The 27764-nt window shown below is 52.1% G+C and overlaps 2 protein-coding genes and 2 long non-coding RNA genes across 5 annotated transcripts; 2 read left to right on the forward strand and 2 right to left on the reverse strand.

The window, feature by feature from the left end:
• Window positions 1-12447: 12447 nt before the first annotated feature.
• FEZF1 (FEZ family zinc finger 1) lies at window positions 12448-19849 on the reverse strand. The gene is made up of 5 exons (XM_029072866.2): window positions 19082-19849; window positions 18524-18658; window positions 18070-18202; window positions 17319-17532; window positions 12448-12499 (listed from the first exon to the last, which is right to left on the reverse strand). Exons 1-5 carry the CDS (start codon window positions 19847-19849, stop codon window positions 12448-12450), a joined length of 1302 nt encoding a protein of 433 aa, XP_028928699.2.
• LOC114814735 lies at window positions 12997-14714 on the reverse strand. 2 transcript variants are annotated; one of them, XR_005660485.1, is made up of 3 exons: window positions 14211-14714; window positions 13882-13968; window positions 12997-13142 (listed from the first exon to the last, which is right to left on the reverse strand). It is a non-coding gene; the product is annotated as an uncharacterized LOC114814735 (long non-coding RNA). The 2 variants fall into 2 exon arrangements; XR_003762492.2 differs by lacking the exon at window positions 14211-14714 and having other exon boundaries at window positions 13882-14090.
• Window positions 14261-16018, forward strand: LOC120638652. Its single transcript, XR_005660486.1, has 2 exons — window positions 14261-14334; window positions 15680-16018. It is a non-coding gene; the product is annotated as an uncharacterized LOC120638652 (long non-coding RNA).
• On the forward strand, window positions 19848-27452 carry LOC120638661 (collagen alpha-1(I) chain-like). Its single transcript, XM_039913379.1, has 5 exons — window positions 19848-20108; window positions 21554-21704; window positions 21793-22439; window positions 24297-25208; window positions 27048-27452. The coding sequence occupies exons 1-5, from the start codon at window positions 19848-19850 to the stop codon at window positions 27450-27452; spliced, it is 2376 nt and encodes a 791-aa protein (XP_039769313.1).
• The last annotated feature ends 312 nt before the right edge of the window (window positions 27453-27764 follow it).

The following is a 27764-nucleotide window of genomic DNA, read 5'->3' on the forward strand; positions in this document are numbered from 1 at the left end:
ATTTCAGCACTTACTGTAGAAACTCAGTTCTTGAGACAACAGCACTTGCTGTTTCATGTAATGACTATCAGCGGATGAATGAATTCCATTCTTATGCTTCTCTGCTTGGGTGGCTCTATTATTATGGTGTTTATTAGTATTATGATGTTTGTTAAGCCCTTACAATGTGTCAATCATTGTTCTAAATGCTAGAGTAATCATGATAATCAGGTTGAACAGAGTTCCTGTCCCGCATAGGACTCACAGTCTAGGTAGAAAGGAGAACAGGTATTAAATCCCCATTTTGCAGTCAAGGAAACTGAAGGAAAAAAAAGCTCTGTGACTTGCCCAAGGTCATCCAGCAGGCAAGTGGCAGAGCCAAGAGTAAAACCCAGGTCTTCTGATTCCCAGGCCCATGCTCTTTCCAGTAGGCCACATTGCTAACCAGCTTTTCTGCTTTTGTCCCTTGTGTTTTGTGTTTATTGACATGCTTACTATTTGTTATATATTAATTTCCTTCATTAGACAAGACTGTAAGCTCCTGGTGAGGAAGGAATGTGTCTACCAACACCATTATGCTGTACTCTCCCAAGTGCTTAGTACAGTGCTTTACAAATAGCCAACACTCAGTAAATATCACTGATTGAAACTCTTCGAAGACTAGGACATTGTCCTTTTCTTCACATTTAATTACTAAAAGTGTCTGGTACCATGCTGTGCATACAGTGAACACTCCACTACAACTAGAGAATGACTGACTTTAAATCAGTGTAAGTCTCTTGGGAACCCATTTTAACAGAGCAGAATTTCCGAGAATACCCCCTTCTTTTCTAGAAGCCTGGGTGAAACCATGGTTCCTGAATTGGCCGGGAATAGAGCTACCTGATCAATGTGAAAAAGACTGTCCTCACAGTCAATGTCACTGGGTCAACTGGACAAGATTGCCCCTTCCAAGGAGCAGTGTGGCCGAATGGATAGAGCACAGGCCTGGACGTCATATAGATCTAGGTTTTAATCCCGGCTCTGCCACTTGCCTGCTACGTGACCTTGGACAAATCACTTAATTTCTCTGTGCCTCAATTACCTCATCTGTAAAATGAGGACTAAGATTACGAGCCCCATGCAAGACATGGACTGGGCCCAACACGATTATTTTATATCTACCCTCGTGCTTAGAACAGAGCCTGGCATTTAGTAAGTGCTTAACAAACACCCTGAAAAAAGAGCACCTCACAAGTTAAGGAGCAAGAAATGATGTACACTATAGATTGGTTCATTACTGCTTTCCTATCAGTATTATGGAATTAGTGAAAATTCGATGGGCCTTTAATAATTAGCTGGGGGAGCCTTGGAGATGCCATTTTTCCTCCACTTATTTCTGAATGTCACATTTCCTGCTTGATTGCGGGTCCGTTATTATAGGATGGCAGGCCATGCATGATGTAGCAGGTCGAGTGCAGCCCTCTACACTCAAGGAGACAGGGCACCTGGCTAAAGTTTTCAGCTTGTCCCTGAGACCTGACCCAGACACAGTCAGAAAGGGCAGAGGAATGGCTGCCCATCCTGTTTGTGAATGCATGAATTCCATTTCAGAGCAGCTGTGCTTCACCCCAGAGAAAGCATTCCCGGAACAAGCTCACCTCTCAGTGGAGGTCCCGTTCAGTGCTGCCTTGCTGCCTGCAATGCACATTAATTGCAAAAATGAAACTCTTAAGAAACCCACTGTAGCTTGTTATTTTACTCATCTCCCAGGTAGATGGACTTGTTAATAGGTAGCGAGAGAGAGAGAGAGAGAAGTTGGTGTCTACCAGTCTTGGAGAGCCAGTAGCAAGCAAAGGTTATTTGTTAAGATCGAGCTTATTAAAAGCTCTGGGGGGGGGAAGGGGCAGTGCGAAAGAAAATATAATTTTGCTCAGGACAGGCCAATTATGCACTGAAGCCTGTCAGTTTCCTTTCCCCTTTTCTCAGCTCTCCCTCGCTGTGCCTCCAACCCCCCACAACAGGAGTAGGGGAGGAGAGGGTAGAAAAACCTGAGTATAAAGATTCATAGAGAGATTCTCAGCAAAAATAATAATTTAGAATATGTTAAGCTCTTACTACGTGCCAAGCACTGTATGGAGTGCTGCAATAGATATAGGATAACCAGGTCAGACACAATCCCTGTTCCACATGGGGCTCACAGCCAAAATAGGAGGGAAAACAGGTATTGAATCTCCATTATACAGATGAGGAAACTGAGACCCAAAGATATGAAATGACTTGCTCTGATGCTTAGGAGCTCTATGACAGCCCAGGGATCTGGGGCTGAGGGATATGAGGAAATCTGTTTTGTTCCTTTCAAACTGTTCTTCAGAAAGAAAGATTGAGAATCCCCTGGCAAAGAGCAAATATAACAAAAAGAACAAGAGGAGTCCACCCCAGACCAGCTAGGGTAAGCATGGTCTACTTGACTCACATCCAAGCTCACCCAATCAGCACATCCCCCCAACCTGTCTCCTTGTCAGGTCAGGCTCTTTCAGTCAGTCAATTGTATTTATTGAGTGCTTACTGGGTGCACAGCACTGTACTAAGTACTTGGGAGGGTACAATATAACAATAAACATCCCAACCCTGCCAACTTATCCTGCTGCCATCCCCGGTGGGCTCTTCCAGGGCTTTTGGGCCCAAGCGGGTTGGTGTGGCACCACGGGTCATTGTGGAACTGGGGACCCAGTGAACAATGGGTCTTTCTCTGTACCAAAAAGGAGGATGAAATCTCATGAGGGAAGCCCTCTAGTCTGTGCTAGCTCTTCCTGACTCCAATCAGCTCTTCTCTAATGAATTGAGGCAAAAATTGGGAAAAATTGGGGCTTCCCTCAATCAATGGTATTTATCAGACGCTGTCTGGGTCCAGAGCACTGTGTGGTGGGAAGTCCAGAGTCTCTTCTCCTCTCTCTGATTCCTCCTCAGCATTCTCCCCACCTTGCAAGGGTGACAGGATTACAGGCAGAGGACGGGTATGCTATCCCAGGTACCCTAGCCTTCTGCTCACCTCTTTACCAGCCCCCATCCTACCTGGTTTGTGGCACAGCTCATGAAGAGAGTTGGAAAGGACAAGGTAAATTGACCTGTCTGCTGTCATTTTTATCCAGAAATGGCAAGTGACAGGAGTCAGGGCAGAAGTGCCTAAACTGACATTTCTGAGTCAGGCAGGTGGATGTACTGAATAGACAAGCTTGGAAGTCAGTCAGTCAATCGTATTTATTCAGTACTTACTGTGTGCAGAGCACTGTACTAAGTGCTTGGGAAAGTAAAGTATAGGAGACACAATCTCTGCCTACAACAAGCTTAAAGTCTAGAGGATGGTGGGAGGGAGGTGGGTCTCGTACTACGTGGCTCTATATGGATGGTCCAGTCTGCCCAGTAAAATCATCACTAGGTTCTTACTTGATGTTAGAATTGCCCCATGCAGCTTCAGAACAAAAATATATATTTCCTCCCCAACTAGACTATAAGCTCTGTGAGGACAAGGAACATGTCTACCAACTCTGTTGCACTGTACTCTCCCAAGCACTTATGAAAGCACTCTGCATACAGTAAGTGCTCAAGAAATAATTGATGGATAAAATTTGCTTGGTCCATACAAGGATTCTGAGGAAAGAGAAAGATCGTGCCCTCTGCTTTTGGTGTATAACATTCTATGCCCTGTCGGTGCTCGATTAATCAATTTATTGTTTTCTCCTACTCTTCCCAGCTCTCTGAAAGAACTGGGCATGAGGGAAAATGAAGCCTCTTGAGACACCACCAGAAACGCTAGAGCTCACTTGGTGGGGAAACCAGGCTAACAAAATCCTGTTTGGAGAATGACTCTACAACCACTCGGCACCTCTGCGTCCTCGCTGTTCCAGGCAAGCTCCGACTGGGCTGTCTGCAAAAATTCATTTGGTCAAGAGGGCAAAAATCTTCTGGGCCCCCAAAACAGAGAACCCAAGAACTCTGAAAGGGAGGAACCAGACTTCAGACACAATCAAGATCACTAACCCTAAGTCACACAAACACACCACACACGTGGAACAAAAGCGTGATTTGGGAAGACTTTTCCAATTGTGGAAAATCTCAGGCAATTCGGCAGGATCCTAAACAAATATTTTTTTCCCCAAAAATGCCTCCTATGAAAATGTTCCTATTTACACAACCCCCCACTTGTGCCCACCAAGCTTCTTAGGGGACACGGGGCAACCTGACGTGATAGTCGTGGCCCTTATCCCACTCCCTCATGAACAAAACCCACAAGTCACTGGCTCTAGGGGCCAAGTTAGCCCCACACCAACTGATTTAATCAGGCCCATGTCTCTGCTGCTCTATGAAGGAGGAGTCTCCAGAAAGCAGGGGTAAATGCCCCGATTTGCCCTACCCTATGGAAAGCCCTGCCAGAAGGGAAGCCAAACCCTTCAGAGGCAAAAGCAGGAGTCTATTTGACAATTAGATTCCAGCAGGCAGGTGAAAAACCCTGCCTCCTAGGTAACTGAGTCTCTGAAAAGCCTTACATGGCTTTAAGAGGGTTGTCTTTTGCCTTAAAAACCGCAAGGACATTGACCAATTTATTCTTCTTACTATCAATCAATGATGTTTATTGACTGCTTACTTTGTACAGAGCGCTGCACTAAGTGATTGGGAGAGTAAGTATTGTAAACTCCTAAAGAACAGGGATCATAATGTTTAGTCACCCCCATTGTACTCTCCATCCTCTGCACAAAGTAAACACTCAATAAATACCATCAATTGATTGACACACCCCTGCTCTCAATTATTAGTTATCTCGGGTTAATTTCAGTAGGCAAATATTTGGAGGGTTTATTCACTTCTGAATCATTTGTTATTTCTAGAAGAGATGGGAAGCGAACAGGGACCTTCAACTGCTCTTGTTCACATTGTTTCTGTCTCTTACCATAGAGGACCTCTCCACAATGGGGAGAAATGTTTATAAGCCAACTTTAAAATCACATTTTACAACATGTCTATACAACATGTCTATACAACATGAGTTTAGACTTCATTCTACCCCTTCCCCTCCACGTTTTGGAATCTAACCCTTTAAATTCTAACAGAACACGGACTGGAATATTATCATGTACAGCAATAACTATTCATTTGCCAAGGATGAGATTGCTGTAAAAATAGCAGTAACAGAAATAATTCTGTTTACTAGGCAATATTTACGTTTCTAAAAATATTAAGGCCTCTGGGTTCAGGTAAATCCCTTTCTTGGCATGACAATACTAGTGGTCTTTATTGCGTGTCAATAAGCTGTACTAAGCACTGGGAAAATAGCGAATAAAGAAGCAATCTGTTCTCTCACTCCAAGGAGTTTACAAGTCAGATAAATGAATTTCCTTACATATTGATGCAGCTAAAAATAAGCACAGGTGAATTAAAATATTTTCCAACTATTAAGTTTTCCATGAAAACCGAACCTACTTTAAGACCATAAACTCCTTTAAGTGAATTTCACACAAACATTTTTTTCAGATCCTACCCAAAAACGGCCTCTGTGATCTAGTGGAGTGGATGGAGAGCAGAATGAGAGGAATTAGCACATGGAGAACCATGCTTCGTTTCACTCCTGTGGAAGACAGGGAGACTAGGGATGTTCATTTGCAAATTTCTTAAAGCCACTGCAATTGTAACACCTTTAAGTTATTTCCTTTTTGTGGAGCAAAGAAATTTAATACAAGAAGCATGTCCTATGGATATGATCTGGGAGTCAGAAGGCCCTGGGTTCTAATCCCAGCTCTGCCATGTATCTGCTGTGTGACATTGGGCAAGTTACTTCACTAAAGTGACTCGGTTATCTTAATTGCAAAATGGGGATTAAGACTGTGAACCCCATGTCAGACATGGACTGTGACCAACCTCATTACCTTGTATCTACTCCAGCACTTAGAACAGTGCCTGGCACATAGTAAGCCCTTAACAAATACCATAAAAAAATACCTAATTGTCTCATTAAGGTTGATACCCAAATGTCAAGAAAAAAACTTCCAATTCATATTCTGTACCTTGTAATATTTTAAATGACTAGATTATTAAAATAACTCCACATATATGAACTCATTCTGAATAAAGAAATGTATGATTCTTATCTATAGTAGCTTTTAAGGCTATAGACATAGTATTTAAATAATATGAAACACTATACGCTTTCTAGATTTTGTAGCCCTCAAAAAACATACCCATCAACCATTCATATCAATGGTATTCATTTGAATACTTACTGTGCAGAGTACTGTATTAAACACTTCGGACAGTACAATGCAGCATCCTAGGATAACAGTCCAGAATCTCACAGTGACCCTAAGTGACCCAAAGAAAAGCTGGGCTAACTGTCCTGTGCTAAGTACTTAAGCAAAGTACTAGTTATAGTACTCATTAATCATTTATTACATGCCAAGCGAGGGCATTTTAGGATACATGTTAGAAGAAACCTGATCCCTGCCTTGAAGGAACTTAAAGTCTTACAGGGGATACATGAGGACAAACAATCAGCATAAATAAGCCAGAATAAATATGATCATATAGGAATGAGCTGAAAAAGGAGGTAAAAGCCATGGATTGGGTAGAAGGCTTAGAGAATGACTTGAATTAATGAGGGAGGATTCCCTGAAGGGTACAGCCCTTGAGCTGTGGTTTTTTGTTGTTGTTTTTTTAGAGGAAATAGTTGTAAAACAACAAGAGGAGGAGCAGCTTGGCCTAGTGGACAGAGCTCAGGGCTGGAAGTCAGATGGACCTGGGTTCTAATCCTGGATCTGCCACTTGTCGGCTGTGTGACCTTGGGCAAGTCACCATTTCTCTGTGTCTCAGTTACCTCATCTTGAATGTGGAGATTAAGATTGTGAGCATCATGTGGGACATGGACAGTATTCAACCTGATTAGCTTATATCTAGCCTAGTGCTTAGTCTGGCACATAGTAAAAGCTTAACAGGTAACATTAAAAAAAAGTGGGTGATTGCATAGTGCAATGGGAGCAGTTTGGAGAGGGTGGAAGGTGGAGGACAAAGGGACCTACCAGAGTTGTTGAGCCTCCTGAGGGCATAGAAAAATCCCCCTCAGGAGAACAAGAGCTGCAGAGGAGAGCCAGCTCCTTCCAATCCCGCATCCTCCCCACACCCGGCCCTTATTTGCAGTTTGAAGCCAGCCATGGGCACCTGCTTCAAATAGAAAATACATCCTGGTTAGCAGTGCTCTATGCCACCACGTACTTTACCTGCAGGGCACTCTTGGGGAGAGATGACCTGCTCTCTGGATGGTGCTGCTCTTTGAGCCTCTGGTATATTGTACTCTCCCAAGTGCTCCAAACACAGTAAGCACTCAATCAATACAATTGATTGATGGAGAAGGTCCCTAAGAAAAGTGGCGCAGAAGAGGTCCTGATAGCAAAATGTCCAATGTCCCTCCATTGTCCATTCCAAACTTCTCTCCCCCATTAGGGGCTAATCACACTGTGCACCACCCTTACACTGTGAAGGTGATGAGGACATTTTAGTCTGTGGTGAAGTCCCCTCTAGACTATAAGATCGTTGTGGGCAGGGAATGTGACTTTTTATTGTTGTACTGTACTTTCCCAAGTGCTTAGTACAATGCTCTGCCCACAGTAAGTGCTCAGTAAATCCGACTGAACAAATGAATGAAAGTCCTCCTGGAATTTATGCCAGCACACTTTCTCCTTACTTGGGGAAAGAGAACACTGACATGGCAATCAATCAATCAATAGTATTTATTGAGCACTTGTGTGCAGAGTACTGTACTGAGTGCTTAGGAGAATACAATACCACAGAGTTGGTAGATACACCCCCTGCCTATAATGAGCTCATTATAATGAGCTCGGAGAAGCAGCGTGGCTCAGTGGAAAGAGCACGGGCTTTGGAGTCAGGGCTCATGAGTTCGAATCCCAGCTCTGCCACTTGTCGGCTGTGTGACTGTGGGCAAGTCACTTAACTTCTCTGTGCCTCAGTTCCCTCATCTGTAAAATGGGGATTAAGACTGTGAGCCCCACGTGGGACAACCTGATTCCCCTATGTCTACCCCAGCGCTTAGAACAGTGCTCGGCACATAGTAAGCGCTTAACAAATACCAACATTATTATTATTATTATGAGCTTGCAGTCTAGATGGGCAGACAAGCATTAATATAAATAAATTGTGGGTATATGCAAAAGTGTTGTAGAGTTGAGGGAGGGGTGAATGAAGGGTATAAATACAAGTGCAAGGGGGACACAGAAAGGAGTCCAAGAGAAAATGAGGACTTAGTTCTCCTGGCAGGATCTTAACCCTCTCTCTCTTCCCACCTCCACTATTCTGAGGAGTCTTTGAAACCAAGTATGAATGCCCACGAGACTGGGTAATGGAGAACATGAAAACAGCTTGTGCTATTAAGCGAGTACATTACAAAGTCACCAAGGCATTGAGACATATCATCTTTTCTGACAACTTCTTTGAGAAAGTCTGTTCCTTGAACATTAAATGGCAAAGGTGGATGCATATGTGAGCATGGTAGGGAAGAAGATAACGTGGAAAAGCTATGTCCTCCCTGGTTGCCTGGTTCCTTTGAAGCATCGCCATGTAAAAGTTTCTGATGCTAACAAGGGTCAGAAGTTAAGAATGCTGAGGAGGTGATAGAGGAGATTAATCAGATTCCCACGTGAATGTGAGAGTCTCGGTACAGTGAGTTCTCCTATGACAGAGGGGACGCATTCTAGACAACCCCGGGTAAGTTAAATTCACAGTATGATACCCACTTTGACTGACTCCATGTACACAAATTTTTTCAACATCACATTCTATCCAAAGATCACACACTGTCGGAGGGATGTTCCTTAATTCCCAACAGAATTCTAGCCAAAAACTGTAGTGTAAAAGGTTATGAAAGGAGTAGTTTCAACTAAGAAGCAGTATGGCCTAGAGAGAAGCAGTGTGGCGCAGAAGTCAGAAGGACCTGGATTCTAATCCCGGTTCCACCAGTGGTCTGCTGTATGATGCTGGGCAAACCATTAATTTCTCTGTGCCTCAGTTACCTCATCTGTAAAATGGGGATTAAGATTGTGAGCCCCATGTGGGACATGGACTATGTCCAACCTGCTTACCCAGGGCTTAGTACAATATCTGACACGTAGTCAGCACTTAGCAGAAAAAAAAGGAACTCTAAAGCTGAGAAAGCTTGGAAAGTCTTTGTAGGGACCAGGATTTGCAGAGATGGATAGTCTAACCAATCACAGACAATCAACTAATCATGACTGATGGGTGCAGTAACCGCATAACAAATGCTCAATACAAAACACAGTGTCAATTAAATCAAACTCTCAAAATGAACACTGAACCCAAATCCTCACCCCAAAGTCTAACTCCAACCTTAACGCAGTCCTAATCAATCAACTAATTGATCATTCAAACTAAATTTAAATATTCACAATGTGCAAAGTGTTATCCTGAACACTAGGGAGAAACAGCATGGCCTAATGGAAAGAACGCATGCCTGGGAGTCAAAGGACCTGGGTCACTTAACATCTCCCTGCCTCTGCAAAATGGGGATTCAAGCTGTGAGTCCCATGTGGGACACGGACTGTGTCCAGCCAGATCGTCTTGTACCTAGTAGTTCTTAACAAATACCATATTTTTAAATGTGGAAAATATATGTATAATGATTCTGACATGATTCTTGGTCCACAGGAGTGGCCTGCTTTAAAGGGGGGGGGAGAACAGACATACAAGGAAAAAAAATAAGATTGAAAATAAAAGCAGAAACAACGAGAGTAGAAGAGAATATTTAATTTTGTCTCTCCTCACTGAACTCTTCATGGCAGTCTTGGTTCAGAAAACTCCCAATCTTTCTGACCCAATAAATGCTGGAAGCCTGAAACATAATAAATGCTTAAATATCATAAATTTTAAAAAGGGACAGGATTCCCTCAAATGATTTTGGCAGGAAGATGGGAACAGAACCTGATATTACCTCTCTCCTTTTCCTTGATCCTCCTCCCCACCCCAACAAAGAGCTAGTCTAGTGGAAGGAGCAGGGGTTTGGGTGTCAGAGGACCTGGGTTCTAATTCTGGTTTTGCTAGTTGCCTGCTACGTGACTTTAGACAAGTCATTTAAGTTCTCTGTGCCTCAGTTCCCTCATCTGTAAAATGGGGATTTAAAAAACCTATTTTTTCTTGTTTTCACGGTATTTGCTAAGTACTTACTATGTGCCAAGCACTGTACTAAGTGCTGGGGTAGATACAACCTAATCAAGTTGAACACAGTCCAAGTCCCACAGGGGGCTCACAGTCTTAATCCCCAATTTACAGATGAGTTAACTGAGGCACAAGGAAGTTAAGTGACTTGCTCAAGGTCATAGCACACCAGTAGCCGAGCCGGGATTAGAACCCAGGTTCTCTGATTCCCAGGTTCGTGCTTTATCTGCTAGGACACACTGCTTTGTGTTCTCCCTTCTACTTAGACTGGGGGCCCTCTGTAGGTCAGAGATTGTGTCTGATCTAATTATCTTGCATCTACCCCACTCTTGGTACAGTGCACGACACATAGAAAGTGCTAAACACCACAATTATTATCATTTTTATCATCATCATTATAGTGCCCTGAAATCCAAGGAAGATCCAGGTATAACCTTAACTTTGTCCTAACACTAAGCTTAGAGCTGCTTGGACATATTGTTTTTCTTGGTGATTGAATTTCACTTTTTGACACTGACAGTGACATTCTTTTAGACGACTGACTTGTAGTTTATTCTCGCAATTAGCCACTGGCAGATTTCAGAAGTGTGATTGTCTAGGGTATGTTCTTAAGAAAAAGGGCCAAAGATTTTTAAATTGCAAAAATGCATCATTATGACCCCATAACTCTGATATTTTGTCCAGAACAGAAAACAGAGAAAGTTGGTTGTGTGTTTACCTCTTCCTCACCAGACTCTTACTCTAAATAAAATAATACCCCTGTACAATGCTTCACCTGCCATCTAGTAGGTCAACAAGCGAAGGCAAACTTGATCACGACAACTCCTGTAGAGAGTGATACCTGTTAATTTAGTCATACCCAGCTTCTCAAAGTGTTATATCACTTTCTTCTCTATCCAGTTTAGCCAACTTCTCTGTCCCATTCCAAAGGGCATTTAGTCCCTTTGGTTTATCAAGTCACAGTCGAACTCTTTCCACAAGTTAGCAGTAAGAGGAAAAAGTCTTTTCTTTCAGAGGTAGTTGTGAATAAACTACTAGTCTCAGATTTTGCTCCCTGATAAGGGAGAGAACTGGCCCTTAGTCTTCTCTTTTTGCCTAATAAGATTGAAGCCTGTTTGGTTGACACCTTCCATACCTCTTGTACACTGCATCTTTTCATCCTTAAACCCTTCTCATTAACCCATCATCTGGTCTCAAAGAGCTGAAAGCTGTCTAGAGCGTTGTGAACTATTAAGGGAAGATGGCTTAAGTACTTCAGTCTCCTCAACTAGAAGCCACTGTGCTTTTTATTGGAGGTGAGCATTGCTGCCCTCTGACCTTTCCTGGGTAAGGTTTCACCTCTTTCCAAATTTAACTGAGAGCTACTGGCCACCCATGTCAACTGCTGACCTTTCTCTAGGAGGCTTTTGGAGGCTAACACCACCTCTCTGGCCCTTCCTGCACATTCTCGGAAAGAAGGACATCCATCTGCTTTGGGGGAATTTCCTCTCTGCTCAAGCAGTGTGAAGGGTGAAGCAGCATGGCTTAGTGGAAAAAGCACGGGCCTGGGAGTCAGAGGATGTGGCTTCGAATCCCAGCTGTTTCACTTGTCTGCTGCATGACCTTGGGAAAGCCACTCAATAATAATAATGATGGCTAACTTCTCTGTGTTTAAGTTACTTCTTCTGTAAAATGGAGATTAAGACTGTGAGCCCCACATGGGACCTCCTGATTATCTTGTATATACCCCAATGCTTAGAACAGTGCTAAAGCACTTAAATACCATAATAATAATGACTGTTATTATTAAGTACCTGGGTTCTAGTCCCAGCCCCGTTACTTGTCTGTTGTGTGATCTTGGGCAAGTCACTTTCATTTCTCTGCCTTGGTTACCTCATGCATAAAATGGGGATCAAGACTGTGAGCCCCATGTGGGTCATGGATGGTATCCAACCTGATTAACGTGTATCTACCCCAGCGCTTAGAACGGTGCCTGGCACAGAGTTAGTGCTTAGATACCATGAAAAAAAAGGAGACATGCCAGAGGCTGCACTGTTAAAGGGGTGCAGTGTCCCAAGTCCTTGAGCACCGGGGGGCTTGTGGAAACCAAATGGACAAGGGTTCTGGGCCCTTCAAGCTCTTGCTCTCCAGCCCCCCTAGGGAGACCTAAGTTAGACCAAGATGGACCCCGGGGAGTGAAAGGGGCAGGTCGTTAGATTGTCTTCAGAGCTACCCCAGATCTTTGGGTGACCAGAGATATTCTGTGGAGTGAGGGGATGTCTAGGAACCATTAGCCCTTCTGGCCCAGATCTCCTGACTAGGAGATGCTGGCCTTAACATGCCCCCTCTACCCCCTACATGCACTACACATACAATCCACTCCTGGCAGGCCAGCCATCTTTGACCCTGCCCCTATGACGCAGTGCGGTGCACTTACAGTGCCTCTGCACGGCACCCTGCTTCATATCCCTTAACCGGGAAGGGGTGGCTAGGTTAATATCCTCTCCCTTTATAAAATTCTCTAAAGATTTCATCCAAGTCGGTTCTCTCTGTCTGGTGACCGAATCCAGCAGGACTGGAATATTATTCACAATAATATTCATATAATATCCTGAAATCTCACAGTATTTCTGAGAAGCAATTGACAATTTCAGATGTCAAGGAAAGAGATGAAAAGGAATGGTCTTCCCAAATTTATGCTATTTCATGGATTAATGGTTTAGGGAGCCGTGTAACGAGACTTGTGTTCCATCACTCCCCCCAACCCCCTTTAGATTTGCTGAACAGTCACTGGTTTGCTTTTGACAGCACGATATTGTCCCCACACACTTGTGTTAGCAGAATTTTATTCCGTCTTTAACAGTGTAACATCATCTCCATAGCATTGCATTAACATGGTTTCATTTGGACATTACGTCACCTCAAACTCGCACCGACATTTTTACAAGAGTGCTCTCATGACTTGGGCCCCTTTCCTGGGAACGGAGAACCGGTGATAATCGGCGATAAGAAGAGGCGACCGTGATCGTGATAAGCCACAATACAAGCAGGAAAAAGAACAAGCAAAGTTAGATTTCCACATCGAAATCACGCCATCAAGCAGAGCTCCCTCCCCTGCGTAGGCGTGGGATTTCAGCACGGGAGCAAATCACCTGGCCGATGCCAACCCCTGGGGTTCTGACCCCGCCACATTTTCATGCAACCCAAGGAGCCCCTTCCCTGTTCCAGGGCTGCTTTTCTGCACCTCCCACCTCAACCATTGCAATACTGAGCGAGCGCATTCCACGTGGGAAACCTAAACAGGTGTGGGGCAAGGCCGTTAAGGACACTTAACGTGGTTCGAAATGGGGAGAGGGGGTGGGGCGGGGAGGGGAGAGGTCGGATTCGCACCTGGACTCATTAACACTGTGAAAGAAAGCACGCCCAGTTTTCACCTTGATTGGTTTCTAAATGGCCGAGGTCTGGCGCGTTCCTGATCGAATGCCCGCCTCACCTGTAACCGCTTAAGTTCCTTAACGGTAACTGTGGCGTTTTTTAAGCGCTTACTAGGTAGCCAAGTACGGTGCTAAGCGCCGGGATAGCTAAAAAACAATCAGGTCGGACCCAGGGACGTACTTTATGCTCCCGATTCCGTTCTGAAATTTGATTCAGCCCCCCTCCCGGGAGATAATAAATACATTTCGGAAGTTTCATAAACAGAGCTGAGTCTTTTACCTTGACTAAGAGCAGGAACCGCACTACGCCCGCTGTCCACGCTCCGGCCATCTCTACCACATCACCTTCGCTGCTTCTAGAAGTGTCCTTTGAAGGAGCCAAAGTTATTCACCGCTCCCGGACGCCCAGGCTCCTAGGAAGAGCTTTGGCCTTAGTGGCCTCCCTGGGCTCCTCCCTTTGGGTGTTTTCAACGAAATCCACCCACTGGGCCTCAGGTCATTAAACCTCCGCGCCCACTGACCAATCACGAGTGGCGATGGAGGCCCCTTCCAAGGAAGAAAAGTGGTGCCCCCCCCCCGCCAAAAAACAAACAAACCAACCACACCCACCCTTTCGAATGCATCGAGACTGTCTCAAAGCGACTTTCTGAATCGCAGGAAAATGAGGAGCCCAGGAGGAAATCAATCAGGGAGCACAGGCGATGATCCGAACTGTGGCCATAAAGTGAAATAGGTAAAAATGAACTGCACATATTCCATATATAAATTCATGCATCACACTAGAAAATACAATAAGACTCCGTTTCAAGAGGTTGGCCAGCCGTGCCCAGATTTCCCCCGACTGGATGGGAAGAGCGGCTCTCGTTTTCGGCTGAATGCTGAGAGTCTGGCAGAGCGGTCCTGGAGAAGCCGCAGATAGTCTCCCTCTGCAGATTAGCTGGCCGCCTCCTGGCTCCTACCTCCGCCCCCTTACCACCCCATGGTGTAAAGGTGTTGACTAAACTCTAGTGCTAATAAGGTGCAAAGCCGAAATGCCGTTCCGGTCCCCTTAAAACTGCTCCCGCAGGAACTCAAAACACGCAGGATTTGAGTGTGCGACTGAGCAGAAACACGGCCACGCGAGCAAGGCGCCCAGGGGGTGGAAAGGGACCAGAATTCACGCTTGCTGGTGGTTTGGGGATACCCCCGCCCCTTTCACCACGATTTGCTTTTTCCTTTGAACACTCCACTTGCTGCTTTTTTTTTTTTTTTTTCTGGAGGAGCTCTTGCCTCTTCTTTGGTTAAATGCACATCTTTGTTTCCGGTTCTTTCAGGACAATCCCTCCAGGTTCGGCCGCCCTTGGTTACCGGAGAGGGCCGAAGCCACCGGCAGGTCTCCCCTTTAGTACTTGGCTTCGGATAGACTCCTCCCGCCCCAGGGCCTGGAACTGATGGTGCGCAGTCCAACTCGCCGAGAGCCACCCGTGGCCCCCCACCCAGTGTCCTCGCCCCCCGCTACTGCACTCACCCACTACAGACAGGCTATTTATTGATGCCTGATGCCTGCCTACTTGTTTTGCTCTGCCGTCTGTCTCCCCCCTTCTAGACTGTGAGCCCGTTGTTGGGTGGGGATTGTCTCTATCTGTTCCGAAGTGTACTTTTCAAGCGCCTAGTACAGTGCTCTGCACTCAGTAAGCGCTCAATAAATACGATCGAATGAATGAACCCACCCCTTGCTCAGCCCCAGAACACGCCTGGGGCCTGGTGCGCCGCCTCCAGCCGCACCCCCGACTCGAACCCTTTTCCCGGAGGGGCTGTGGGCACTAGAATGGTCACTCCGGGGTGGACCGGCGACGGCGGGATCAGGGGATCCGTTTTCTTTGACAAATCCCAACGTGCCTGAGGGTCACTCGACGGGTTTTAACGCGGCTTTGGGTCAGGGTCTCCTAGAGCCCCCCCTTAGATGGAGACCTTCCCCGAGACAGACTCCCCACGCATCTGTGGCCTCAGCTTCTGGTCTTGCAGACCGCACCTGGAAGCCTGGATGGACGGGGCATGTTTGTCCTGTTCCCTCCCCAGACCGACTCTTTTCTCCCCAGATGAGGACCCTACCTCCAATTCCTGGCCCTGCCCCAGCTCGGTCCTGGCCCTGTCCTGCCTCGGGCCCCCTCCCGGCCCTCCGGTTGCCGGCCCCGAGATGTTCCTCCGGGCTGCCCAGATCCGGAGGGACTGAAAAGATCCCGGGAGAACGTCCTTGCTGGCTCCCTTGAGAACTTGAGTTAAGTTGCTAAGGAATCTACGCTCCCGGTTCCGGAGTCCGCAGTCCGCAGTCCTGACCTGGTTTTTCCCACCGGACAGCAGAAAGGGAAAGACGGGATCGGGGGCGGCGGAAGGGGCTGTCCCCCTCGTTCCAGGAAAATAAAGCGTCCTCCCTGGTAGTTCTGTGTGTGTGTGTGTGTAGGGAGATGTGGAGAAGAGGTGTGGGTTTAGGGGAAGCAGGGGAGTCAGGAATTCCGGTCCGTCCGTCCCTTCTCCCTCCCCCCCCCCCAACGCGACCAAACCCCAGCTTTGATTCATCTGAACTAATGATCCTTTCTTAATTAACGTCTTTAGCGCTTTTATCGCTATTTTGGCAAGAAGGCAGGAGAGATTAATGTAACTGGAAAGTACCAGCTTCGGAGCGCGCCGACGAGCCAAGTCGAACGGGGGTCCGCCCCAACACTCACACTTTCCCAAAACGCCACTTCCCGCTCCCATCCCCACCATCCCCGAAACCGAGTCAAGACCCCCAAGCCCGGGGGCTCAAGTCAATAGAATGGCGGCCCGGATATGAAAAAAATCCAGATTCGGATTCGGGATGGCGGCTTCCCGGGCTGGGCAGTGTAGACACCCCCCTCACTGGCCAACCACTGACCCGAAGCTCCCTCCCCATTCTCTTGCTCCAAACTTTTGCAGATTTCCCATCCTCCTTCCCCACCGCCCTCTTCCCCAAACGCTCTTCCAGGACCAGCCCTCTGGGACGGCCCTCCTCTGAGAAAAACAATAACAATAATAGCTAAGGAATGAAATAATTTTTAAAAAATAAACCAAGCTCGGGATCGAGCATCTGAATGGCTAGAATAACTGTCTCTGCGATCTGGGGTTAAATTAGCGGATCGAGGAATTTATTACCACGGGGCACCGAAAACCCCCAGGTCCTCCCGGCGCCCTAGGTGGGTGGGGGGAGGGAGGGAGCAGGGGGGAGAGGGCAACTAGGGGCCAGTTCAGCCCCTCTCCCGACGGCCGGGGATCCGGTCGTGGGCAGCAGGATCCGGAGACGGCAGAGCCAACAGTGGAAACAGACACAACAATCAAATCAGTGCGCAGCATTCCCGGAGTAAATACAGGTATCCCAATAAATACAGTAGGAGTTGGCTTGGTTTCTTCCTCTGAAACCATCTCTCTCCCCGAGACGAGAAAAAGAAATCGAGTCTTTAAAAAACCAAAAGATGACCTCTCTCTCCTCCCCACCCCCGCTCCCACCCCACCCCATCCCACCCCACCCCACCCCGGGCAACCGGGCGTCAATGCCCCGCCGGGAGATCCGAGCGGAGCCGGGCCGGTTGAGGTGCATGCAGAGGCTCAGGCGCGGCGGGGAGGATTTGGGGGTGGGGTGTGGGGGTCTCTCACGGGTGGCCCTGGGGGTCCGGCGGAGGGGGCGGGGGGTCCGGGCCGCCGTCGGGGGCGCCCCGTGGCAGCCCCAGGCCGCTGTCGTGCAGCTTGCGGACGTGTTTCTTGAGGTCAAAGTTCCTGCAGAAACCCTTGCCGCAGGTGGGACAGGTGAAGGGCTTCTTGTCGTTGTGCGTGTGCATGTGGAAGGTCAGGTTGTACACCTGGTGGAACGCCTTGTTGCAAATGGTACACTTGAATTGCTTCTCGCCGCTGTGGGTCAACTTGTGGTTCTTATAATTCCCTGCAACGAACAATGCGGGGACGACTTGGACACCGGCCGGGCCGATGGTGGGGCGGGGTTGGGGGGGGGCGGGTTGGAGGGTGGAGACCCTAGGACGGGGAGGCTGAGAGGGGATGAGAGACTTTTTTCCCACGGGCCTCCCGCCCCCCGCCCCTGTTCAGTCCCAAGTCAAGCAAAACAAACAAACAAAAAACTATATAAACCAGAGCCAAACGACATTACCATCCAGCCGCGTCCTCACAACGAAAACAAGAGTTTAGGAAGAAAGACACGCACGGATCTTTGGGCAGTAAACCCTTGCTCCCCTTCTGATACGAAAAAAAGCGTTTGGGGGATCCAAAAACCCAGCCCGCGTTCTACCGGCCACAACCGTGCCGGGGTGATACATTGACTGAAAGAATGATTGATGGAATGGTTGTTAGGTTTTTTGTTTGTTCGTTTGTTTTTCCCGGTCTGCGTTTCAAGGAAATGTATGACCCGAATCGGGGAGGGACGAGAACGGGGACGGGGATGAGGACTGGGGGCGAGGGAACCGACCTTTCTGATGAAAGCCTTTGCCGCAGAACTCGCACACGAATGGTTTGTAGCCGGCGTGGATGCGGGTGTGCGTGTTTAGAGTGGAGCTTCGATTAAACGCTTTACCGCACTGGGTACACTTGTGGGGCTTCTCCTAGGGGGACGGGAAAGGGAGAAAACAAATGGGACAAATATAAACAATTTCCCTTTTAGGTAGACCACACATTTCCCACCATCCATACCTCCTTTCCCCAGCAACCGGGGCTTGTTCTCTGGAAAATCCTACACACACACACACACACACACACACACACACACACCCCTTTTTCTTTTACTAGTTCAGAGTTTGTCCATTTGCAACTTTAACCACGACCGCAACAATCATCAGAAGTTCGACGAGGACATTTCCTCTCCCCGACGGTGCCGGGAGAAGCGGGCGCGCTGCGGGACAGAGCCTGAGGGGCTCGAGCCTCACCTGGGTGTGGATGATTTTGTGCCTGCACAGCGTGCTCGCCTGACGGAAGCCTTTTCCGCAAACCTTGCAGACGAACGGGCGGGCTCCGGTGTGCACCGGCATGTGACGGGTTAAGTTATAGTGCGCATTGAACACCTTCAAAGTGAAAGCCGAGGAGAGCGAGTTAGAGGGACGCTCGGGGCAAAAGCGACCCGCCGCCCCCCGCCCCCCGACTGTGAGCCCGTTGTTGGGGAGGGATCGTCTCTATCTGTTGGTGAATTGTCGTTTCCAAGCGCTTAGTCCAGGGCTTGGCACACAGTAGGCGCTCAATAAATACGACCGAACGAATGAGTGAAAAGGGGGAAATTTCTGTATGCCACCCCTGCAATTCTGGGTCCCCCACCCGGGTCCAGTCCGTACCCCACATCTGCTGGGTCCCCGATGGCTACCAGTCTGTACTCACCTCTGCCATTCCGGGTCCCCCACCCGACGGCCAGCCTGCACCCCACAAGGGCAATATACCCTCCACCCCCCGCGCCACAGACACACACACACACACACACACACCCACTTACTTACCTTCCCACAGACTTCGCAAGTGAAAACTTTGGGTTTGCTGTTGGGGGAGCCCCGGCTGAAGTCGGAGGTTTTGAAGGCGATTTTCTCCGACAGGAGCTGGGCGCTCTCTTTCATGTAGTGCTGCAGCTGGGCCGGCGACAGGTCCTTGAAGGCCAGGCCGGCGGGGTACTTGTTCCTCTCGGCCAGGTAGGCCTTGGGCGGCGGGGGCAGCGGGGAGCTGAGGAAGTAGGAGGCCACCGGGTGGATGCTGACGGCGCCTCCCCCGCCGCCCCCGCCGCCCCCGCCGGCCGCCGGGGCGCACGGGGCCTCGCCCCGGTTGAAGTAGCACAGGGCGCCCATGGCGTGGAAGGACGAGTGATTGACCACCCGGGGCCTGACCAGTTTGTACTGCTGCAGCGGCAGCGCGTCGCGGGGGAGCTCGCCCTTCAGGCCGAGGGCGCAGTTCAGGAGGTCGCTGCAGCTGAAGGAGGACGACGACGACGACGACGACGACGACGAGGACGAAGAGGACGAGGACGAGGACGAGGAATCCGGATGGTCCTTTCTGGGCTCCGGCCCGGCCAGCCCCGCCTTGGCCCCGGGGTCGAAGGCCACGGGCACGAAGGGGATCATGCAGGGGATGGACGGGCTCAGGTGCAGGGGGGGTCTCAGTTCTCCCTTGGGCGCGGCCCCCTGCAGGAAGTGGGGCACGGGCACGGCCTTGGGCTCGGGGGTCCTGGCCATAATCCGCTCGATGGAGAAAGCCAGGGGCTTGGAGGCGCTGATCATGGTGGCCCGGGCCGGCGGCGGGGCAGGCGGCGGCGGCGAGGCTCCCAGGCCGGGCGGCGCGGAGGGCCGGCTAGGGTCCATGCCCGGCGGGCACCGGGGGCGCCGGTCCCGGGCTGCCGCGGGGCGAAGAAGGGGGCGCCGCAGGGGCGCGTCGGGCCCGGCCGGTCACTGGGCTCCGGCGAGGGAGCCGAGCGGCGTTGGCACAGCCTGCGCCCGCGCCCGCGCCATCCTCCTCCTCCTCCTGGGGCCGCCGCTCGTCGTGCTGCTGCTGCTGCTGCTGCTGCTGCTGCCGCCGCTGCCGTTGCTGCTGCTGCTGCTGCTGCTGTTGCTGCTGCTGCCGCTGCCGCTGCTGCTGCTGGCCGGCGGGGCCCGCCCGGGCGGCCCGGTGGACTCGCGCCCGCCCATCCCGCTTTCCTTGGCGCCCGGCGGGCCGGGCGCGCTCGCTCCTCCTGGCTCTCAATGGGAAGTGTTGTGTCAATAACGCCGCCAAGATCTCGACAATCGTTAACTTCCAAGAGGAGAAGGTAAACTAGATAATTGCTCAATTCGCTTCCAACAGTCAACAGGAAAACTTTCCCCCCCTCCCTCCCCCACCCCTCCTCCTCCTCCTCGTCCTCCTCCTCCTCCTCCTCCTCCTCTCCCTCTCCCCTCCCCTCTCTCCGCTACCCCCCAACCTGCGGCTACTTTTCATTGGCACTCGAGCCTCCCCCGCCCAAGGAGGAGGAGCGCGGGCCCTCGGCCCTCCCCGGCTCGCCGGCTGTCACGCTCCCTCCTCTCTCCCTCCCTCCCTCCCTCCTTCCTTTCCCCCCGTCTCTTCCCCCGCTTTTTCCCTTCCACAGACACTCTCCCCCCTCTTTCTCCCTCTCTCTTTCTCCCACCCTCGCTTTCCCTCCCCCCGCCCGGTACACCGGTACAGAGGTGCCATCTCTCTCTCCCGCCCACCCCTCGCCGGAGTTTTCCAGTTGAGAAGTCGTCGCTTTCACTCCCTTTAAGCCTTGAGGTCTGGACTTCCCACCTGGAGCATCCCCCCTCTCCGAGAAGCCTTGAGGGGGCGGACGACAACTAAGAATTTGCGAACAAGACCGGGAAGACCCCCGAGTCGGACTTTTCTGACTTCTTGGAGCTTCCAAGTTTGCCTGCCACTTGTGTGCCCCTCGCACAAAATGAAAAGTTGGTACCCGCCATCCGTCTCTTCCCATTATCCGTTTCTCCTACCGTCCATCTCTCCCACGGCCCGTCACTTCCCACCATCCATCTTTCCCACGGTCCTTCCCTGTCCTCCATCCATCTCTTCTCCCGTTCGTTCCTTCCCACCGTCCATCTCTCCCATCGTTCATCCCTTACCATCATTCCATCCCTCCCATCTTCCATCTATCCCACCGTCCCATCTGCCTCTTCCATCTCCACCTACATCTCCCCGGTTCCGCCTTCACCACTTGTCTGCTGGGTGACCCTGAGTAAGTCACTTCCCTTCTCTGTGCCTCAGTTACCTGTAAATTGAGGTTGAAGACTATGAGCCCCACGCGGAACATGAACTGTGTCCAACCTGATTAGCTTGTATCTACCTCAGAACTTAATACCGTGCCTGGCACTAGAAGCGCTTAACAAATATTCCCCCCCAAATACTGATAAAAATAAATAATTCCCAATACGCTTGAGCAACTTTGGCAACCAAGGAAAAGCGAGATCCGTTTTCTCATTTAGCTTAGAAGGGCATCACCTAAAATCGCTTTGCCCAAGCTAAATAAAGAAATGGGAACCCGGGGACCAACGCCTGCTACATTTATCCAGCGAGAGTCTGCGGGCTGGAGAGAGGATGCGGGACTGGGAGCTGCCGTGTCTCCGGCCCGGGCGTGTATGTGTGTGTGTGTGTGTGTGTGTGTGTGTGTATGCGTGTTGTCTTGAACACTGAAGTTTCTGCCGTCGCTGGTCTGGGAAACGAGCATGCCCACACGCACGTATATACACACCCATGCACCTGCCCGAGGTTTTTACGCATGAGTGCGCTCACATGCACATACGCGTGCATCAGCACCACTTCGAGTCAAAGTTTCGAAAAAAATCACAAGAGAGTTTTCCAAACTCCACCCCGCTCCAGGCCACCCAGCTCAGCCCCCTCCCTCCCTCCCCCCCCCCGGAGGGTCCGAGCCCGGGTCCGCAGCCCCGCCGAAAGGCGCCTCCGAGGGAAGACTGTCCGGTGGCACCGCTGTCCGCGCCTTGGGCCGAGAGGGGCTGGACGCGGGGCGGCCGGGCCGGGGGCTGCAGGGAGGAGGGTAGGGGGCAACGGGCAGCACTTGGGGGAGGGGTCCTCCGTCCCTCCTTCCCTCGGTCCGTCCTTCCCTCCCTCTCTAGCGTCCTTCGTCCGTCCCTGGCGGCCGAGAAGGCTGCGGCCCCCCGGGACTGCGGTCCGAGCTCAGCCGGGCGGAGGGGCCACGTCGGGGTCCGGCGCCGCGGGAGGCCGCAGCCGGCTGACCGGACCCGCACAGAAGGCGAGGTGCGGAGAAGGGGGATCATGATGATGGGCAGCGGGGCGTCGCCGCCCCCGGACACCTGTCTCCGGCTCCAGCTTCCCCCACCAGTCCCTGACCAGGTAAGGGCCCCAGGGACTAGGGCGAGGAGGGGGCTGGGAGGGAGGCAGCCATAACGTGAGGCTCCCTGCAAACGCCCTTCTCCTCCCCAGCTCCGGGAGGTGAGGCCCGGGTCTGGGCCCACGTCCTACCTCAGGTCTGGAATGCCCTCCCTCCTCACATCCGCCAAACTAGCTCACTTCCCCCCTTCAAAGCCCTCCGGAGAGCTCACCTCCTCCAGGAGGCCTTCCCAGACTGAGCCACCCTTTCCTTCGGCTCCTCCTCCCCTCCCCATCGCCCCTACTCCCTCCCTCCGTTCTACCCCCTCTCCGACCCACGGCACTTGTGTACACTTGTACACATTTATTATTCTATTTATTTTATTAATGATGCGCATATACCTATAATTCTGTTTATCTATTTTGATGCTATTGATGCCCATCTACTTGCTTTGGGGTTTTTTTTTTGTGTCTGTCTCTCCCCTTCTAGACCGTGAGGCCGTTTTGGGGTAGGGACTGTCTCTGTTGCCGAATCGTACTTTCCAAGCGCTTAGTACAGTGCTCTGCCCACAGTAAGCGCTCAATAAATACGATCGAATGAATGAATGAATGCTGTGTATAGGTGTGGGTTGGGGTGTGGAGCTGAGAGAGACACGGAGATTTCCCCATGCACACATCTCTTCCCACCCCTCTCCATCCAAATGTCCTAGCTGGAGGGGCTGGGGAAAGGTTGCGTGGTGGTGGGGGTAGACCCGGAACGAAAAGACCCCAACTTTGAGGAGACCCCCTCTCCCCACCCCATCTCATCTCCGCACCCCTGCTCGAGACCAAGGCTGGGCGGGGGTCGGGGGGTGGGCCGGGGCAGGTTGTGGGGAAGCAGACCCGGTCCCTCGACAGATGGGTCTCGGCTAAGACTTTAATTGCTGCCGTTGGGTTTGGGCAGGGGAGGGAGGCTCCGGGGGAGGGGGAGCCGGATCATGTTCCCTCCGTTCCCTGCTGTGCTCCGTGCTGCGCCCCAGCTCCGGGCCAAGGGACCGGCCGGACACGACCCCTCCCGCTCCCCGCTCCCCGCTCCCCGCTCCAGGACGCTGCCCGCTGAACTTCTCCAACTTGGCTCAGCGGAAAGAGCCCGGGCTTGGGAGTCAGATGTCATGGGTTCGAATCCCCGATCTGCCACTTGTCAGCTGTGTGACTGTGGGCAAATCACTTAACTTCTCTGTGCCTCAGTTACCTCATCTGTAAAATGGGGATGAAGACTGTGAGCCCCACGTGGGACAACCTGATTCCCCTGTGTCTACCCCAGCGCTCAGAACAGTGCTCTGCACATAGTAAGCGCTTAACAAATACCAACATCATTATTATTATTATTATTAACTTCCCGGGCCGCCGGGGGGACTTTGCTTTGATCTAGGAACATTTCCCATTTCACCTCCACACGAGTCCGTCAATGGGCAGGGATTGTCTCTATCTGTTGCCGAATTGTACATTCCAAGCGCTTAGTACAGTGCTCTGCACATAGTAAGGGCTCAATAAATACTACTGAATGAACGAATGGCCTAACGGGGGGGATACTGACTGAGGGTATATTACACACAGACACACAGACCCACACAGTCGCGCACACACACATGCGCCGACAAATTTAACCACGCAGAAGCCCCCACGGAGACTCACTCCCGCATACACACAAGCGCGTACCCGCAGCTCACTGCTATCCACACACTCAAGCGCACACAAGTGTACACGCACACTCACGCAGGTAGAAGAGCACACCTAAACCCCACGAACCCGCAGGCCCCGCCCCCCGAACCGACACACAATATGCACACAGGGACACACACACACATACGGACACCCCGACCCCATCGCTCAACCCTGTAGCTTGCTCAGAGCCGGCCTTCCAGGGACCGGCCCTTCGGACACTTGTGCGAGGTAACTGTCCGGCCTGCGGGTGCTGTGAGCGGGAACCCCGCACCCAACGGTCCCGCGTTCCCGGCCCGGGCCGCGGTTGCCCACGTGGGGCTTCCCCCCATCCTCCGCACCGCCAGAAACCCAGGCCGGCCCGGCCGCCCAGGGCTCCCAGACCCCGCCTCTGGATTTGGTCGTTGGTTTCAGCTGCAGCAGACGGAAACCCCTCGACCCCGTCACGGATCAAATGAAGCCCCCCCCCCCCCCAAATCGTTCAAGAGAAGAAGGGGCTCCAAGTCTTCTTCTGGAAGGCTGGGCCCCTGCTCGCCTCCCGGGCCCAGAGCCGGCCCGCTGGCCCGGAGCCGGGCGGATGATGGGCAGGGGGCAGGACCCGGAGGGGTCAGCCGAGGGTCGACTGGAGGGCCCGGGGCAACGCTGGGGCGTCAAACGGCCAGCAGAGAGCGGGCCGGCAGAGAGCGGGCCGACTCTCCGGATTTCGAGGCTGGGGAGGGAGGAGCCAGGCGTTTCCTTCCCCCACCGAGACCCCGGAGCTCGGGGCCGCGGGCCCGGGGGAGGCCGGTGGCCGATCCGGGCCCGGGCCCCGCGGGAGCCGGGCGAGGGCGGTCCTGGGGCCGGCGGGACATGCCCCCTCCCGCCCCGACTCTCGGCGGGCCATCCCGGCGCCTTCGGGGGTCGGCATTGCATGTGCAGGTGGGTGGTCGCCCCGGTCCGACCCGAGAAACCCCGGCCGCTCCTCCTAGGTCTGGCCGGTCCCACCCGGTCCCACCCGATCCGACCCGGTCCAAGGGGTTTGTTCAGGACGAGGCCTGGTGTTTGGGGTGCGGGGATGGAGGGAGCGGCTGCGGAGAGGAGGGGCTCCGTTTCGTACATTCGTGACTAGGACCTGAAGAGCGGCAGGCAAAGATTTTTCTCTACCGGGGTTTCTCGACGCGAGGCCCGTTATCTGCCCCGGCCGGTCCCGGGATCGGTCGGTCCGGGCCCCGGGCGCCTTTCTTCCAGGGCCGACTCGGCGGGGCAGGCAACGTGTCAGAGCCGAGTGGCTGCGGGACCCCTGCTCCCAAATCCTGGGGGGTTGGATTTATGGGGGCACGGATCATCTCTTCCCCATCGATCCCCGCGTTCTCCTCCCTCCCGTTTCTGGTGTCAGTGCCTGAGGCACTGATCCCCGCCACCACCCACCCAGCGCTCTTCCTAGAAGTCGGGGCCGGCGGGATGGAGGGAAGTGGGCAGGGAATTGTCTACCGAGTCTGTCATAGTGTACTCTCCCAAGGGTTTAGTACAGTGTTCTGCACACAGAGCTCAATAAATACGGTTGATCGATTGAAGCGGCGAGGCTTAGTGGATAGATCAATACGTTTGAAAGAATGAAATAATGAATGAAAACAGCGCGACTCTGGGAGTCAGAATCTAATCCCGACTCCACCACGTGTCTGCTGTGTGACCTCGAGAAAGTCACTTCATTTCTCTGGGCCTCAGCTGCCTTATAATAATAATAATAATAATAATGTTGGTATTTGTTAAGCGCTTACTGTGTGCAGAGCACTGTTCTAAGCGCTGGGGTAGATTCAGGGTAATCAGGTTGTCCCACACGAGGCTCACAGTTAATCCCCATTTTACAGCTGAGGTCACTGAGGCACAGAGAAGTGAAGTGACTTGCCCATAGTCACACAGCTGACAAGTGGCAGAGCCGGGATTCGAACCCATGACCGCTGACTCCCAAGCCCGGGCTCTTTCCACTGAGCCACGCTGCTTATCTGTAAACTGGGGATTAAGACTGTGAGCCCCAGATGGGACAGGGACTGTGTCCAACCTGATTCATTTGTATCTACCCCAGGGCTTAGAACGGTGCTTGGCGAATAGAAAGCGCTTAGCAGGTATTATTATTATTATTTGAGGGTTAGCGGGTGACGGACCAGTTTTACGGATTTCCAATTTTGTCTCCTCTCTACTACTGGGAGGCGAGGCGAGGTCCTCCCTGGAGGGCCCAAACCCCAGCCCGGGTCCGGCTGGTCACTGCGGGGCGCCCCCTCCACCCCTCATCTTCGCCCTACTCCTTGGTGGGAGTAGAAGAGGAGGGGAGACAGAAGCAGAGGACCAGGACCAGAGGATGCCAGCCAACGGTCTCAGCGCGGGGCCCAGGCCGGGGTGGGGAGGCTCTGATGTCTGGACCATCCTCCCCGCCGGGTCATCGATGGATCATCGGAGGGCTACGAGGTCTTTGCTGTGCGGGTTGATGGAGGAGAGGAGGGGGTGGTGGAGGAGAAGGACAGCTAAGGGCCCCCGCAGTCGGCCCCCGCAGACTTCCTCTTGGGGTCCGGAGACCCAGGCCCGAGAGACAAAACCTGCCCTGCATCCCGGGCAGGGAGGGATGGCTCTGCTGGCTTCCCCCCCCCCGGAAAACTCCTCCCCACAAATCCTTCCAACCAACCGAGGAAGATGGAGGGTCCCAGGACAGGCAGCCAAAGGAACTAGCCCCCCAGCTCCATCTCTCCGCCCCCCACCCACAACGGCGCGGGTATGTGTGTGTGTGTGTGTGTGTGAGTGTGTGAGGGGGAGGAGGGTTGCTAGCCACTCGCCCTTTTGAGGCTGGCTCCCCCAGCCTGGGGAAGAAAAAGGAAGGAAACGCACTCAGCTCCAGTCCTAGCTGTCCTCTCTCTCCCTCGCCGCCACCACCACTCAAAACAAAAACACCCTAAACAACAGCAACAACCAACCTACCCCGAGCCCAGGAGGGAATTAGACAGGAGGGGTCCGGGGCCCCGGTTTAAGCCGTCGTCATCAGGACCAGCGCCCCCGGCCCTCTCTGCCCACCACAGACCGGCCCGGCGCTTTTCCTTGGCCCAGGCGCTCCTTCCTCCTTCCCTCCTGGACCTCGGACTGCGGGCGGGGACAGAAGAGGACAGGGCAAAGCAGGGGACGGCGGCGGGTCCGGAGGGGTGCCAACCCAACAGATGGCTGACTGCTGGAGTCACCGGGGGCGGGCCCGACCCTCCCCCACCCCCATATCCCGGGCCCCGCCAAGGCTGCCGGGCTGTCCAGGGTCACTCTCCAAACGGCTTTATGTCTCCTCTTAACTGGCTCGTAGCCCCCTCCCCTTTTGCCCCCTAAATCCGAGGCCTTCTCCTTTCACGGGGTCGAACGAGTTTCCCGTCAGTCGGATTCTTACATGCGGAGAGGCGACGGTAGGTCGGCCAAGGTCCGTTGTTGGGTAGGGACTGCCTCTATCTGTTGCCGAATCGCCCTTTCCGAGCGCTTAGTACAGTGCTCTGCCCACAGTAAGCGCTCAATAAATACGATTGAATGAAGGGGGCCCTGTGGGGCCAGGGTTGCGGGTTTCGGGTTTAGGGGCCGCAAGGAGCGGGGCTTCAACCGACCCGGGGCTCGAGGCGCTCCCTGCCCCTCTCTTGGGGTGCGGGGAGG

The sequence above is a fragment of the Ornithorhynchus anatinus genome, chromosome 10, assembly GCF_004115215.2.
Source record: "Ornithorhynchus anatinus isolate Pmale09 chromosome 10, mOrnAna1.pri.v4, whole genome shotgun sequence".
NCBI lineage: Eukaryota > Metazoa > Chordata > Mammalia > Monotremata > Ornithorhynchidae > Ornithorhynchus > Ornithorhynchus anatinus.